At 44.3% G+C, this 17,162-nt stretch overlaps 1 protein-coding gene across 1 annotated transcript in view; it reads right to left on the bottom strand.

The window, feature by feature from the left end:
* LOC122558202 (cocaine esterase-like) overlaps window positions 1-17,162 on the bottom strand; it is a 145,417-nt gene that overhangs the window by 94,372 nt on the left and 33,883 nt on the right. Inside the window, exons 10-14 of the mRNA XM_087995697.1 lie at window positions 15,904-16,048; window positions 14,322-14,471; window positions 11,272-11,344; window positions 6,840-6,991; window positions 993-1,197 (exon numbers count right to left, since the gene is read on the bottom strand). Coding sequence (XP_087851823.1) covers window positions 993-1,197; window positions 6,840-6,991; window positions 11,272-11,344; window positions 14,322-14,471; window positions 15,904-16,048 — 725 coding nt within the window. The remainder of the gene's footprint in view (window positions 1-992; window positions 1,198-6,839; window positions 6,992-11,271; window positions 11,345-14,321; window positions 14,472-15,903; window positions 16,049-17,162) is intronic.

A 17,162-nucleotide genomic window follows, 5' to 3' on the forward strand; every position in this document is an offset into this window, starting at 1 on the left:
TGTGGGATGTTGGAAAGAGAGAAATGGATTCCAGGTAAACAGCATTCTGAAACATTACCTGTTGTGGCAAAGTGACAGCGATGGGACTGCACTAGCACCGAGAAGTTCTCAGTTCAAATCCCATGACACCTAAACCCAGCACATAAACAGAAATTGCTGGAGAAACTCAGCAGGTCTGGCAGCATCGATGGAGAGAAAGCAGAGTTAACATTTCAAGTCCACTGACTCTCCTTCAGAAAAGAAATCCTCTTCCCTCCATCGATGCTGCCAACCCTCCTGAGTTTCTTCAGCAATGTCTGCTTTTGTTTCAGATCTTCAGCATCTGCAGTTCGTTGTTTTATTGCATTTCAGTAAACTAGGTAATCCAGGAGAAAGTGAGGATTGAGATGCTGGAGTTCAGAGTCAAGAGTGTGGTGCTGGAAAAGCACAGCAGGTCAGGCAGCATCCGAGGAGCAGGGGAATCGACGTTTCGGGCATAACCCCTTCATCAGAAATCAGGTTATCCATCAAGCTGATTCACTTTATAAAATTGCACTGTGGAGAATTCACGAACAATGGCTGCAAATAAACCATCCCCCAGTGCTTTACCATTGCCTCCACAGTATAGTGTCTGTTCCACTTTAAGAGCAGGTACCTTCAGGAGAAATCTAGCCCCAAAATGCCCTAATAAGCTGATCTTATCCAAATATCCTGCCTCTGACAATACAGCACTCCCTCAGCACTGCACTGCCATTGTCAGCCTTATGTGGAGTCTTTGGACACTTTCCTTTGTTTAAAAAGTATTGGAAAATAGAGAAAAGGGCAGTTTGATTGACAGACAAGAATCATCTCATTGGCCGATTGACGAATGGTAGGCTGGATACCACAGGACAGGTTTACTGTCACCAATGGCAGGACTGGGTGGGACTGAAGGCAGATGTCACATGATTCAACCAGGAATTCTGTCCAATCAGCTGGTTAGGCCCGAGCCTATCAGCCACTCTCTCTCTTACCCAGGAGGCTGGCTGGTTGCCTCCCTGATCCCGGTCCATGCTTCTGCTGCCTGGGGTGCAGCAAATCGCAGGGCTCCAATCGGTGGCTTTGCAAACGGGATTCCCAGGTAGTCATAGACAGGTTTAGCGGTCCCCTTCACAGACACCTTCCTTCCCTCCAGCATCCCATACTTTGTCACAACGACTGGAGACTCCTCACTGGCTCCTGAAAGGAAAAGTATCTGTCAATGGCACAGATTTCTGTTGCTGAACCACACGCTCACCTTCCCTTTTCAGGTTAAAAATAGAGGAAACACCAGCAGTTGGTTATTCAGCCCATCTAGCCTGCTCCACCATTCAACATGGTCATGGTTGCTATCTATCATCCTCCTGCTCTTTCATGTCTGGAAATATAGTTCTTTCTGAAACATATTTAGTGACTTTTCCTCCACAGTCTTATGTAGTGGAGGGTTCCACAGGTTCAGCACCCTGGCTGAACAAATTGTTTGGGGTCTCCTGTGGCTCAGTGGGTTATTCTCTCACCTTCAAGGCAGAACATCATGAGGTTCAGTCCCACTCTCGTGACCCAAGCACCCCCTCTGTGCGGTTCACCAGTGGAATACTGACCAAGTGCTGCCCTGTCTCCTGATTTTTCTGTATTTTTGATTGTGGGGAATAAAACGGTGGGGGAGCTGTTTTCAAAATCAAGGATTATGGGAAGGATTACTACGCTTTGAAAAGCAGATGACTGATACTCATTTTAAGTACTGTTTACACTGCTGTCTGTTCAAGCTGTGACAGGAGTTTACCACCAGCAAGCTGGAGCCAGGAAAATTTGACCATTACACATAGGAACTGAAGTAGGACATTCAGGCCATCCAGACTGCTCTACCATTCTGATCTGATGATTCTCAATGGCCCATTACCCTTGATTCCTTTCCTGATTAAAAATCTATTTCAGACTTGAACATATTCAATGGGCTAGCCTCAACAATCTTCAATGGGAAAGAATTCCACAGATTCACTCTCCTCAGAGAGAAGAAATTCCTCTCAGTTTTAAATGTGCCACTCTTTTCGGAGATGATGCCCTCTGGTCCTAGTCTCTCCCATAATGGGAATCAACCCTTCCCCATTTACCCTGTCAAGTCCCCTAAGAACCTTTTATGTTTCAATAAGGTCCACTCTCATTCCCCTATCTTCCAACATGAACAGGCCCAATCTATCCAACTTTCCTCATAAGACAGTCTGTCCACACCCAGGGTCAGCCCAGTGAACTTTCTCTGAACTGTCTCCAATGCCAGGATATCTTTTCTTAGATTAGGGGTGTAAAATTGTTCACGGTATTTCAGGTTTGACCATTACTTCATACAGCGTTAGCAAAACTCTGCAACTTTTATGATCCATTCCCTTTGAATAAAGGTCAACATCCCACTTGCCTGCCCCATTACCCACTACCTTGGATGCTAGCTTTTTGTAATTCATGGGTGAGGACTCCCAAATCCTTCTGCTCCACAGCTTTCTATGGTCTTTTCCCATTTTAATAATATTCAGCTCATCTCTTCCTCCTCCCAAAGTACATAACCTCACATTCCCCCACATTATATACCACCTGCCAAATGTTTGCCCACTTACTTAACTGCCTATATGGCTCTGCAGACTCTTTGTGTTACTCTCAGCACCTACCTTCCTACTTTCTTTTGTGTTATTCACAAACTTGACTGCAGTACATTCACTTTCCTCATCCAAGTCACTAAAATATATTGTAAATAATTGTGGCCTCAGCACAGTTCCTGTGACACACTTGAGGTATAAACAAGGTAAAAACAAGGACTGCAGATGCTGGAAACCAGAGTCTAGACTAGATTAGAGTGGTGCTGGAAAAGCACAGCAGGTCAGGCAGCATCCAAGGAGCAGGAAAATCGACATTTCGGGCAAAAGCCCTTCATCAGGAATAGAGGATATAGATATAGGTTGAGGTATAGGTTGCCAGCTTGAAAATGACCCCCATATCCTAACTCTCTCTATTAGCCAGCCTATCCTCTATCCATGCTTATAGACTTACTGCAACACCATTGTCTCTTGTTAAGTAGCTTATCAAGGCTTTCTGAAGTTCCAAATATATTTTATCCACTGGTTTCCCTTTATCTATCCTGTCTGTAAGCTCCTCTAAAAGTTCTAGTAAATTAGTCAGGCATGATTTTCCCTTCATGAAGTCAAGTTGATTCTGGTGCTATTGACTGGAGGAAGAGGAATATCCATATCCTCCATTATGGCCAAGGGTTGCTTCCCCAGGGTGGGGGAGTCCAAAACTAGATGGCATAGATTGAAGGTAAGAGAAGAAACATTTAAAAGGACTCATAACTTTTTCACACAGAGGGCAGTGCCCTGAATGGAATGAACTGCCAGAGGAAGTGGTGGAGGCTGGTACAATTACAACATTTAAAAGGCATCTGGATAGGTACATGAATAGGAAGGGTTTAGAGGGATATGGGCCAAATGTTGGCAAATGGGACTAGATCAAACTGTAATGTCTGGTCAGCACGGACAAGTTGGACCGAAGGGTCTATTTCTGTGTTGTATGACTCCATGCTTGATTGGATGATGTATTTCCTAATGCACTATTACATCCTTGAGAACAGGCCCTAACATTTTCCTAGTAACAGACTTAAAGATTACTTATAGCTGGCTGCTTCTTTTCCATCTCTCTTTCTAAAATAAAGGTGTTCCATTGGCAGTTTTCCAATCCTCTGGAATTTTTCCAGAATCTAAGATTCCTCTAAGATTATTCCCAGTTTATCCACTATCTCTGTATCTATTTCCTTTAGTATTCTAGGATGTATCCCAGCAGCTCCAGAGGATTTATTTGTCTTTGGTCCCATGAATCTCCCTAGCTCCTTTTCTCTGATGATAGTTATTGTATTTATTTCCTGTCCTTTCGCCCTTTGATTAAGTAATTTTGGAATGCTGTAAGTGTCGTCCACTGTGAAGACTGATACAAAGTATTTATTCAACTCCTCTACTATTTCCCAATTACCAACTATTATTTCCCCGGCCTCATTCTCTCAGGAGCCTATGATCACATTGGCTTTTTTCTTCCTTTTTACATATTTAAAGAAGCTCTTACTGTCTGTTTTGATATTGCTTGCAAGTATACACTCAAAGTTTATTTTTAAAACATTCTCAGTCCTCCAGCTTATCACTAATCTTTGTCACATTGTATTTTCTGTTTCAATCTGATGCTATCCATTTCTTCCCTGGCTAACCATGGTTAGCTTATCCCCTTCCTAGATGTGGTGGACTGGGGTGGACAAAATCAGAAGTCACACGACACCAGATTATAGTCCAACAGCTTTGTTTGAAATGACAAGCTTTCAGAGCGCTGTTCCTTCGTCTGGTGAAGTGAGAGAGAAGCACACAGAACAAAGAATTTATGGACAGACAGAGATCAAGGGCAGAGAGAAATCAAGGGCAGAGTGGTCAAAGGACCATACAAATGGTTGAGTGAAGTGTTGAATAATAAGTCCCTGCAGGTGATCCAAAATGTTAGACAGTGCAAGTAAAGTTGGGTCTAACGTTTCAGATCACCTGCAGGGACTTATTATTCAGCACTCCACTCACACCATTTGTATGGTCCTTTGACCCCTCTACCCTTGATCTCTCTCTGCCCATAAATTCTGTGACTATGTGCTTCTCTCTCACTTCACCAGACGAAGGAACAGCGCTCTGAAAGTTTGTGATTTCAAACAAACCTGTTGGACTATAAGTTGGTGTCATGCGACTTCTGGCTTTGCCCCCTGCCTACAAACCTTCTTCCTCACTGGAATAGGTCTTTGCTGTGAACCACAAACTATTTTTTTAAATGCCTGCCATTATTCCTCAATTGTCTTTCCTGCTAAACGTTATTCCTTGTTCAGTCAGCGCTGTCCCCATCTCTTTGTAGTTTTAGTGCTGTTGCTTCCAACCCTTGTTCCTCCCTCTAAGACTGAGTGCTAAATTTGACCAGGTTATGGTCATTGTTCTCTGTTTTACCTTGACATCATTTATTAAACCTGCAGTCTGCTCGACTGTGCCAATATAAACTTTAACATTTGAACAAAGAGGAAAGAACTTGTGAAGAGTCCAGCAGTGTGTGGACTGATTAAGCAACAACTCACCAAGGCTCCTTAGACAGCACTGTCTAAATATAGAGATTAATAGCATGGAAAAAGACCCTTTTTCAGACTTCCTGTGACATTGGGTCAAGCGATGAGTTTCACTCTTGTCACATTATTATATCCGAGTAAGTCAACCCTATCCACTGTTAATTTCTGAACAAACCTGACTCAATTTTCTGTACACTAAGTTATATTCTAAGTGCACTTTATAGAAAGGAATAGATATAAACTTTGACTTTCAATACACCTTCTGGAGAAGAATTACATCTTTTGCTAGAAAATGGGTTTGAGTAGTTCCTGTATTCCTTAATAATAGTTAGAGATAGATCTGACTCATTACAGAAATGAGCGGTTACTTTTCCTCTTTTCAAAAATCCTTTATACCTCTCATCTGCTTTCTTCACTTCTCCTGCATTCAAACTGCTAGAATTAGTGACCTTAATGTACACTTTACAGAATCGCTCATTGCACTGGATCACTCGTTCAGTAATTTACTCACCACTGGAACTGATTAGTCACAGGGTGTGAACTGCATTTGCTTAGCGAATACAAAGGGTTTGCTGCCACTAGAATGATCATCTTGTCTGATGTCAGACAGTCAGCATGGATTCAATGGGCTGAGGTGCCTCCTACAGTGTCACAAAGATTTCTCTCACTCTATGGCCTGTTTTTACGGGATCCTGGCTACAATGTCTGGGCCTGGATGAAGACGGGAAAGGCTCCCACAATCCCAAAGTCTTCCTTTCGTGGAGCGGAGTCCCCCTTGGAGAGTTTCTGACTGATTGGTAGCTCCATAGGAGCAATGGTCACTGCTGGAACTACAGGTAATCCCCATAGCTGAGGGGCTCAGGTATGTCTGGATGGAGGATCTCAGTGAAGGGGCTGTTGGATGGAGGGGGGGTGGGGGGAGATGGCCGTTTCAGGGGGATGTCACGATGGCCCCAAATTCAGATCTCTGCTCTTAGCTCAGTGCTGGATTCCCTGACACTATGGTCCCCCTAGCTCCCAGCCTGGGTAAAATATCAGTGTGGGGGTCGGCTGAAACTCTTCACTGGCCACTTGAGTGGTTCAACAGACCCAAAGACTGGTGAGATTTTTGGTTAAAACTTTTCAAGGCACTAATCAGACCACAGCTGGGTTACTGTGATCAAGTTTAGGTCCCTTATTCTGGGAGGATTGACACTGGAGGGAATCCAGAGAAAGTTCACTCGGCTGATCCTGGGTTTAGAGGGACTGTCTGACATGGACAGGTCGAGTAGGTTGAGTAATAAGAGATGACCCCATTGAAACACACAGGATTCTTAGAACGGACAGGTTAGATACAGAGAGGGGCCTTTTCCTTGTGGGAGAGTCTAGGATGAGAAAGTAAAATCCCAGAACAAGGCGTTACACATTTAACAGAGGGATCAGGAGGAATTTCTTCTCTCAAAGGGGAGTGAGTCTATGGAATTCTTTCCCACAGAGGGCTGTTGACACTTGTTCATTAATAAGACTGAGATGGACAGATTATTAATCAGGAAGGGATAAGGGTTATGGGGAAAGGGCAAGAAAGGGAGTTATTAATTATTAGATCAGCTGTGATCTCACTGACTGGTGGAGCAGACCCGATGGGCTGAATGGCCTATTGCTGCTCCTATGGCTTATGGTAACAGCTGATTATGGGATTGTTAGAGCTCTGATCGCTGGTGGCCAGCAGCTTTGACATTCTGCTCACTCTTCTTTCTTTCTTGTTTCTGTAGCTCGAGGTGGAATTGGACGCGGTGTTCCTTCAGCTTGCTCCCGGCCTGTTGCTTCAGGTCCAGCTGCATGTATCCTTCATCATGATCATACAGTGGCCACAATACCAGCCCTTCCCCGTTGGGATTGCTGTAACCAAGACAATTTCACACATTACTGACATGGGACCCAGGATCGGTTTGGCCCAGAGACTCCTCCCCCACCCATCTCCTTTGCCCTCTGCTAGCTCACTGGGTAGACTACAAAATCTACATGTTCCTGAGAGATCCTAGATCAAAGTGCAGCTCTGTGCAGAGTTCATTAACTCAATTGAGGGTATTGAATGGGCCTTTTGCCTTGGTGTTCCTAGGTGTTTGGGACAGAGTTGTTGACAGCCTGTGGATGGCGAGAAGGGAGACAGCAGCAAAGTGGCAACATTACTGGACAAGTCATCGAGACGCTCAGGCTAAACCTGGGTTCAAGTCCCACCCAACTGCTGATAGCATTTAAATTCAACTAATAAATCTGGAATTGAAAGCTATTCTCCAGAATAGAGATCTTGAAATTATAAATGATTGCTGTCAAAACCCACCTGGTTCACAACTGCTACAAATGCCAGCCGTGCTTGTGACAAATCACCAAGTTATTGCAATTTAGAAAGATGCCATTTGGCCCATCATGTCTGTACTGTCGCTCTGAATGACTTTTGCAGGAATATTGGAGAAGGTAAGGAATGGCACCTTCTTCCTTTCCAAATAACTAGCCGTTGGCTTTATGAAAACCTTGACAGAACCCAAGGAGGAATTTCCTTTCAGCACAGTAAATCCGTGGAATTCTTTACCACAGTGGCTGTCGAGGCTGGGTCGTTAAATTCATTCAAGGCCGAGAAAGAAAGGTTTTTAATCAGGAACAGAATCAACGGTTATGGGGGGAAAGCAAGACAGTGAAAATAAGGATTATCAGATCAGCCTGGATCTCATTGAATGGCACAGCAGACTTGATGGGCTGGATGGCCACTTCTGTACTGACATCTTATGGAACCAAGTGACCAAATGAATAAGTGTTGCTCCTGAAACCATTACTACATAGTTAGTCAGCCCCATTGGTGTGGGTCTGGAGTCACATGTAGGCCAGACCAGATAAGGATGGCAGTTTCCTTCCCTAAAAGACATTAATGAGCCATGTGGGTTTTGACAACAATTGTTTCATGGTCCCCATGAAGCTTTACCTTACAGGTTTATTGACTTTGAACTTACTTCCAGATCATTAGAGCTGGTTTCTCGGTTTTCTGGTGCAGTAACACAACCACAAGACTACTGCTCCCAGCAACTAGAAACACCTTCACCAGATCCACCCTGTTCAACCCCTTTATTATCACCTTCACCCTATCCTTCACTATCACCTGATGAAGGAACAGGCTCCGAAAGCTTGTACTTTCAATTAAGGGGATAACTGAGATGTGGCTTCAAGTGGACAGGGCCTGGGAAATGAATATTCAAGGCTATACATGCTATCGTAAGGACAGACTGACGGGCAGAGGGGGTGGGGTGGCCCTGTTGGTAAGGGATGATATTCAGTCCCTTGCGCGGGGGGACCTAGAATCAGGAGATGTAGAGTCAGTATGGATAGAACTGAGAAATTCGAAGGGTAGAAAGACCCTAATGGGAGTTATCTACAGGCGTCCAAACAGTAGTCTGGATGCAGGGTGTAAGTTGAATAAGGAGCTGAAATTGGTCTGTTGCAAAGATATTACTACAGTTGTTATGGGGGATTTCAACATGCAGGTAGACTGGGAGAATCAGGATGGTATTGGACCTCATGAAAGAGACTTTGTGGAGTGCCTCCGAGATGGATTCTTAGAACAGCTGGTGCTGGAGCCTACCAGGGAGAAGGCAATTCTGGATCTGGTATTGTGCAATGAACCAGAATTGATCAGGGACCTCGAAGTGAAGGAACCATTAGGAGGTAGTGACCATAATACAATAAGCTTCAATCTGCAATTTGAGAGGGAGAGGGTACAATCGGTAGTGACAATATTTCAGTTGAATGAAGGGAACTATGGAGCTATGAGGGAGGAGCTGGCCAAAGTTCAATGGTGCACTACCCTAGCAGGGATGACAGTGGAGGAACAATGGCAGATATTTCTGGGTATAATGCAGACATTGCAGGATCAGTTCATTCCAAAAAGGAAGAAAGATCCTATGAGGAGGCAGGGGTGGCCGTGGCTGATGAGGGAAGTTAAGAAACATATAAAGTCAAAAAAGAAAAAGTATAACATAGCAAAGATGAGTGGGAAAACGGAGGACTGGGAAGCTTTTAAAGAACAACAGAGGATTACTAAGAAGGAAATACGCAGAGAAAAAATGAGGTACGAAGGTAAACTGGCCAAAAATATAAAGGAGGATAGTAAAAGCTTTTTTAGGTATGTGAAAGGGAAAAAAATGGTTAAGACTAAAATTGGGCCCTTGAAGACAGAAACAGGGGAATATATTACGGGGAACAAAGAAATGGCAGAAGAGTTGAATTGGTATTTCAGATCTGTGTTCACTGGGGAAGACACAAGCAATCTCCCTGAGGTAACAGTGGCTGAAGGACCTGAACTTAAGGGAATTTATATTTGCCAGGAAATGGTGTTGAAGAGACTGTTAGGTCTGAAGGCTGATAAGTCCCCGGGGCCCGATGGTCTACATCCCAGGGTACTGAAGGAGGTGGCTCGGGAAATCGTGGATGCGTTGGTGATTATTTTCCAGAGTTCGATAGATTCAGGATCAGTTCCTGCGGATTGGAGGGTGGCTAATGTTGTCCCACTTTTTAAAAAAGGAGCGAGAGAGAAAGCAGGAAATTATAGACCAGTTAGTCTGATCTCAGTGGTGGGAAAGATGCTGGAGTCAATTATAAAGGATGGAATTTTGACACATCTGGATATCAGTAACAGGATTGGTCAGAGTCAGCATGGATTTATGAAGGGGAAATCATGCTCACTAATCTTCTGGAATTTTTTGAGGATGTAACTCTGAAGATGGACAAGGGAGATCCAATGGATGTAGTGTACCTGGACTTTCAGAAAGCCTTTGATAAAGTCCCACATAGGAGGTTAGTGAGCAAAATTAGGGACAATGGTATTGGGGGCAAAATACTGACTTGGATTGAAAATTGGTTGCCTGACAGGAAACAAAGAGTAGTGATAAACGGCTCCCTTTCAGAATGGCAGGTGGTGACCAGTGGGGTACCGCAGGGATCAGTGCTGGGACCACAATTTTTTACAATATATATTAATGATATAGAAGATGGTATTAATAGTAACATTAGCAAATTTGCTGATGATACAAAGCTGGGTGGCAGGGTGAAATGTGAGGAGGATGTTAGAAGGTTACAGGGTGACCTGGGCAGGTTAGGTGAGTGGACAGATGCATGGCAGATGCAGTTTAATGTGGATAAATGTATAGTTATCCACTTTGGTGGCAAGAACAGGAAGGCAGATTACTACCTAAATGGAGTCAAGTTAGGTAAAGGGGCAGTACAAAGAGATCTGGGTGTTCTTGTACACCAGTCAATGAAGGTAAGCATGCAGGTAAAGCAGGTAGTGAAGAAAGCTAATAGAATGCTGGCCTTCATAACAAGAAGGATTGAGTATAGAAGCAAATAGGTTCTTCTGCAGCTGTACAGGGCTCTGGTGAGACCGCACCTAGAATATTGTGTGCAGTTCTGGTCTCCAAATTTGAGGAAAGACATTCTGGCTATTGAGGGAGTGCAGCGTAGGTTCATGAGGTCAATTCCTGGAATGGCGGGACTATCTTATGTTGAAAGATTGGAGCGACTGGGCTTGTACACCCTTGAGTTTAGAAGACTGAGAGGGGATCTGATTGAGACGTATACGATTATTAAAGGATTGGACACTCTGGAGGCAGGAAACATGTTTCCACTGATGGGTGAGTGCCGAACCAGAGGACACAGCTTAAAAATAAGGGGTAGGCCATTTAGGACAGAGATGAGGAGAAACTTCTTCACCTAGAGAGTGGTGGCTGTGTGGAATGCTCTGCCCCAGAGGGCAGTGGAGGCCCAGTCTCTGGATTCGGTTAAGAAAGAGTTGGATAGAGCTCTCAAGGATTGTGGAATCAAGGGTTATGGAGATAAGGCAGGAACAGGATACTGATTAAGGATGATCAGCCATGATCATAATGAATGGTGGTGCAGGCTCGAAGGGCAGAATGGCCTACTCCTGCACCTAGTGTGTATTGTCTATTAAACCTGTTGGACTATAACCTGGTGTTGTGTGATTTTTAACTTTGTACACCCCAGTCCAACACCGGCATCTTCAAATCACAACTCCTCTATAACGTTAAAGAGCTCTAATGGGTCACCCCTTAGTCTTTTCTTTTCCAGAGAGCAGAGCCCCAGCCTGTTCTGTGCCACACTGAGATACAACTTACCCTTTCTTTGCAAAGTTAGCCCAGTAGGACATCACTGTTCTGCTCAGAGCCAGCTCCTCTTCGGTGACATTTACTGCAGGAGAGGTCACAACACACACAGGTAATTATTAGGAGATTAAACATGCTGCAGTTATCCAGCTCTGATAGAGAGTCATCAACAAGAAATAGCAACTCACTGTTTTTAAATTCCCTTTCATGGGGTGTGGTTGTCACTATTGGGGGCAGTATTTGTCCATCCCTAATTGCCTCTTGAACTGAAAGGATTGCGAGGCTCATTTCTAAAGGCAGTTAAGAGTCAAATATGGTGGGATTTGAACCCTTGTCTGCAAAGCATTAACCTGGGTCCCTCCTAGTCCAGTGATATCCTCACAATGACACCTTCTCAGTGACACTGAAATGTTGGGATATTGGTTGTGGTTACTGCAAATTTAAAATAAACATTAAAGATGCTCAAGATGATGCAGCAGTTCGGGCAGCATTGATCAAGGTAACCTTGACCTCAACCATTGATACAGTTTCTGTCTTCAGGTGCTATTTAAAGTCAGGGAACAGCGACTTGCTTAAAAAAGGACCAGCAGGTGGCCACTCAGCCCTTCGAGTCAGTTCTGTCAGTCAACGAGATTGTGGCTGATTTGAATCGTAAGTCCATCCACCCACCTTGACTTCTGTGCCCCCCTGCAGCAAAACTCCATCAATCTTGGATTGAAGCCCCCCCGCCCCCCCACTCACTGAGATTCAGCATCTAAAGGCAGTTCCACCCCTTGACCATCCTTTATTAACAAAATACAAGCTCCAAAGATATTCCATCCCATTCTGTTTCACTCAGTGATGTGTGCCTTGGGTAAGACACTGCTCCATTTGAGATAAATCAATCCCTCCGACTTTCTGATGAATCAATCTTGTTTCCTTCCTGAAGATGATATGTCCTTTCTAAGGCACTGTTCCTGAAACTGGATAAAGTCACCCCCTGACCTGCTCCAGACAGGGCTTGCTCTCCTTTATATTCTTGCACTTTTGTGTAAAGACTAACCTTCCATTCTGATTACATTATCATATCTGAATGCAAACAGCCTCCTGTCAGAATCTTACCTTGTTATCTTTTGGAACTAACTAAAGGCAGATTGGCTGAATCCCAATCTGGTGACCTTGGTAAAATGAGATTATATCGAGTATTGTCTGGAGGTTAGAATAATGAGAGATGATCTGACTGGATTGTGTAGAATTCTGACAGGACTTAACAGAGTCAAAGGTTATTGGGGCTTGGAGAGAATGTGAGGTCAGTCACAATCTCAATAAATGGCAGGAGCAGGTTTGAGGGGGTGAATGGCTGATTGCTTTTCCAATTCACACGCTGATCAGGTAGATGCTGAGAAAACATTACCCTCAACTGGAGAGTCTAAAACCAGTGACAACAGGCTCAGGAGAAGGGGTCGGCTAATTCAGACTAAGTTGAGGAAAAATCTTTTCATTGTTAAAAAAAAAGTAACCTATTTTTCCAATCAGCCTGCTCAGAGATGTTATTATCCACCTCTGAAGCAGATGGGACTTGAACGCAGGCCTCCTGGCCCAGTTGTAGGGACACCACTACTGCACCACAAGAAGGCACCCTTTCATTTCTAAGGTTGTGAATTTTCGGAATTCTATATCCCAGAGAGCTGGAGATACCCATGTCTAGGTGGAGAGCATCCACAAACACAGAACATCCAGTTCTCACAGGGCAAGAAGTGGGTTGGAGGGTGGTTTGTGTTCAAGCCTGTACGCTTCACGAGGACAACTGGGTAATTAAATTAGCAGCTATCTCCACCCAATTCGGATTTGGGTCATCTAGAAATGTGGAATGGGAAGTGTGCACAGTAGACCTGGTCAGAACATGTCTGAATTTTATTTGTATTTGTGCATTTAATCAGATTAGTCTTTTGGAGAGTTAAGCTCCCATCCCATTTGGATATAGTTCCAAGATTGTATTGGGTAGGCTGGGGGAGGAATTACAGATAGTGTTTAATAAAGCAAGGAGCTTCTTAAAACTGTTAAAGTTAAGCATTAATGTGAGTAAAAAGCAGATCAAGCTCATTAGCACTGACCAGACCTATCCATAGCATCTGTCAAAAATGCCCAAAAGGCTTGTGAAAAGCAATTGGCAAAAGGAACAGTCAAGATATCAAGGCATTTAAAAATCCTGCCCTTTAAATCTTTGAAGAAAAATGTCTGGAGCATTAAGAACAAAACTGCTTGCTGTTTTTATTCTGTTTAGATTTTGGACTCAGTGCCATGGTCCCAAGGTAGGGTTGCAATTACAGCACAAAAGGATGCCATTCACCCATTGTGTCTGCATCATCACTGACCCCACAAATCACAAACATATTGTCTAGCTATCACCATTGTTAACAGCTAACCCGAGAATGCAACTTTAAAAAAAGTTTTGTGATTTACACATGAAAGAAGTGAAACTATCACTGTATTCTAACAGATGAAAGGCTTAACAGACAATCAATTTTTCAATGTATAATTTCAGTTACATCACACTGCAAATATTTGCTATAAATTCTGTGTTACGATCGAGCCCTCCACAATCACCTGATGAAGGAGCGTCGCTCCGAAAGCTAGTGTGCTTCCAATTAAACCTGTTGGACTATAACATGGTGTTGTGTGATTTTTAACTTTAGACAAAGATTATGCAACTTCTCTGTCAATTTTTGATCAGACAGGAGTGAAACAGAGTTTGCGCTTCAGGTCACCATGACCCTTCATGAAAACAGCACTGACTGAAGAATGGTTATTGTCCTGAAATGTTAACACTGTCTCTCTCTCTCTCTCTCTGTTGTTTCCTTAATATTTTAGTTTTTATTTCAGATTTCCAGCATGTGCAGTATTTTCATTTAGGACTTGCATTTCTTGTTGAAAGGTTTCTCCAGGGAATTATTGAACCACAGACGATGCTCGTTAAACCATCTGCCTGGTGTCCGTGAGATTGGAGACCATACTCAGCTGGTCAAGCAGGACTTCAAAATGTGGCAAAATACACCTGGTAAAACTCCAGGGAATATTCTCACCTAATAATTTAACATCGTTGTTCCAAAATGGAGCACCAAACACAAATCCAATATCATCTCCATGGTCAGACTTGACAAAGTCAGGCCGGATGTTTCCGTATACACTGGGTCTGTGCTGAAACTCGTACAGGAAGACTGTGTTCCCAGCATCTGCAAAGAGCAAACAGAGAGATCAATCTCTTAAATCGTACTGAGAGGCTCAAGAAACTGAGACTGTTGTCCTGAGAGCAAAGATAAGTAACAGAGGAGTCTCTCTCTCTCTCTCTCTCTTTCAGGAGCAGGAACCTCAGTTGATAACCCCCCTCTCCCTAACATTGGTGTCACTGAGCTGGAGTCCCAAATCTTCATTGGCCAATGCAGGTCCCACTGGAGTTAGGATTTAGAAACTGGGATAGGTTCCAGAAAGCTGGAAAGGGGCAGTCCCAACTCAGAATGGGTTTATTCTGGGTGTGGGAGTCAGTGGAGGTGATTCAGTAGTGGACTGGATAGGGTTAATGCCCTGTACTGCCTTATCCTCTTTGATTTGAAGGGATTGGGGGGTAGTGGTGGTGCTCAAGAAAAGGGCAATGGTAGGAAGTCAGAGTCAGGGTGTGCTGCTCCAACAACACACAATATGGTCATACCATCCAGGACAAAGCAGCCTGCTTGATCAGGAGCTCATCCACCACCTTTACCATTCACTCCCTTCACAATGATGCACTGGTGAAGCAGTGTACACCATCTACAAGAGTCACTGCAGTAACTCTCCAAATCTCCAATAACAGCACCTTCCCAACCTATGGCCTCTACAGAAGGACAGGGCCGCAGATACAAAGGAAATACCACCACCAGCAGTTTCCCTTCCAAACCACTCTCCACCCTGACCGGGAATTATATCACAGTTCCTACTGTGTTGTTGGGTCTTTATCCTAGAACTGCCTTCCTAACAGCACGGTGGGTCTCAGATACAGCATGTGGACTGCAATGGTTCAAGATAGCGGCTCACCACCACCTTCTCAAAAGATAATCAGGAATTGGGCAACAAATGGCAGCCAGCCAGTGACATCCCAGCCAGTGACATCCCAGCCAGTGACATCCCCGCCAGTGACATCCCAGCCAGTGACATCCCCGCCAGTGACATTCCCGCCAGTGACATCCCAGCCAGTGACATCCCCGCCAGTGACATCCCCGCCAGTGACATCCCCGCCAGTGACATCCCAGCCAGTGACATCCCAGCCAGTGACATCCCCACCAGTGACATCCCCGCCAGTGACATCCCAGCCAGTGACATCCCCGCCAGTGACATCCCCGCCAGTGACATCCCAGCCAGTGACATCCCCACCAGTGACATCCCCGCCAGTGACATCCCAGCCAGTGAGATCCCCGCCAGTGACATCCCAGCCAGTGACATCCCAGCCAGTGACATCCCAGCCAGTGACATCCCCGCCAGTGACATCCCAGCCAGTGACATCCCCACCAGTGACATCCCAGCCAGTGACATCCCCATTCCACTATTGAAGAAAAATCAAGAGGAAGAGTTTGCAAATCAATAATGCGGAAAGGGGACGGGTGAGAAAGAGAAAGCTTTTCCTATATTCTGTACCTCGGTGAAATCTGGCAAATTCGATAGTGGGCATCAACATAATTACATCGCCCAACAGCTCAAGGTATAAATCTCGGATTCTGCTTTTGTCCTGTGTGTCACCCAAATACTCATCAATGGTCGTCTTCAGGAAATCTTTATTAATCTGTACATGAATGAGGAAATGTTAGACAGTGTACGTTGCTGTGGGGTGAATTCTATTCAATAAGCTTCACAAACACGAACTGGGGAAGTGCGGCATTCGCAGGCAGCAGGGAAAGAACACCCAGGGCCAGAAACCTGTTCCCTTTTGGATAGCTCTCCCTGACTCCACGCCAATGTCTGTAATGGGAGGAATGCTCTTTTAATCAATGCAGTTTTTAAATGGAGAATTTACCTTCCTGACAACCCCCTGCTTTCCAGTCTCGCTGCATAAATAAATACTTACCAGCAATCTTTCAATAAATCAATCTTAGTAAGGAACGAGCACTCCCAGCCCTACCGATATAGTCTTCTAACCAAGGAATTAGATATGAATATGTTTTTGTTGATGCGTTTACTTTCCTGTGATCTGTGTCGACTCTATTCACCCATCAGGTTTAAGAACTGATACCACTGGAGAACCTCAACCCCTTGCACTAGATTCAATCAAATCTGCTACAGGAGGGATATTTCTACATTGGAGAGGGTTCAGAAAAGATTTACCAGGAGATTCGAGAGTTTGGGTTATAAGGATCGACTGGATAGACTGGGTCTTTTTTACCAGAGCGGAGGAGGTTGAGGGGGTGACCTTACTGAGGTTTATAAAATTATGAGGGGCAGTGATTAAGTGAACAGCAAATGTTTATTTTACCCCTTGGGGGGTTCAAAACTAGGGGCATATTTTTAAAGTGAGAGTCTAAATATTTAAAAGGGACCTGAGGGATAACATTTACACACAGATGGCGGTTCATCTATGGAATAAGCTGCCAGAGGAAGTGGTGGACGCAGGTACAGTTACATCATTTAAAATAAACATTTGGACAGATACATGGATAGAAAAGGTTTAGAGGGATATGGGCCAAATGCGGGAAGGTGGGACTAGTTTAGCTTGGGAAACTTGGTCGGCATGGACGAGATAAGATTCCCCACAGGGAAACAGGCCCTTTGGCCCAACAAGTCCACACCGACCCTCTGAAGAGTAACCCACCCAGACCCATTCCCCTACCCTATATTTACCCTTGACTAATGCGTCTAACACTATGGGCAATTTAGCATGGCAAATTCACCTGACCTGCATA

The sequence above is a fragment of the Chiloscyllium plagiosum genome, unplaced genomic scaffold, assembly GCF_037043375.1.
Source record: "Chiloscyllium plagiosum isolate Xiang-an unplaced genomic scaffold, Cpla_swu_hap1 HiC_scaffold_17, whole genome shotgun sequence".
NCBI lineage: Eukaryota > Metazoa > Chordata > Chondrichthyes > Orectolobiformes > Hemiscylliidae > Chiloscyllium > Chiloscyllium plagiosum.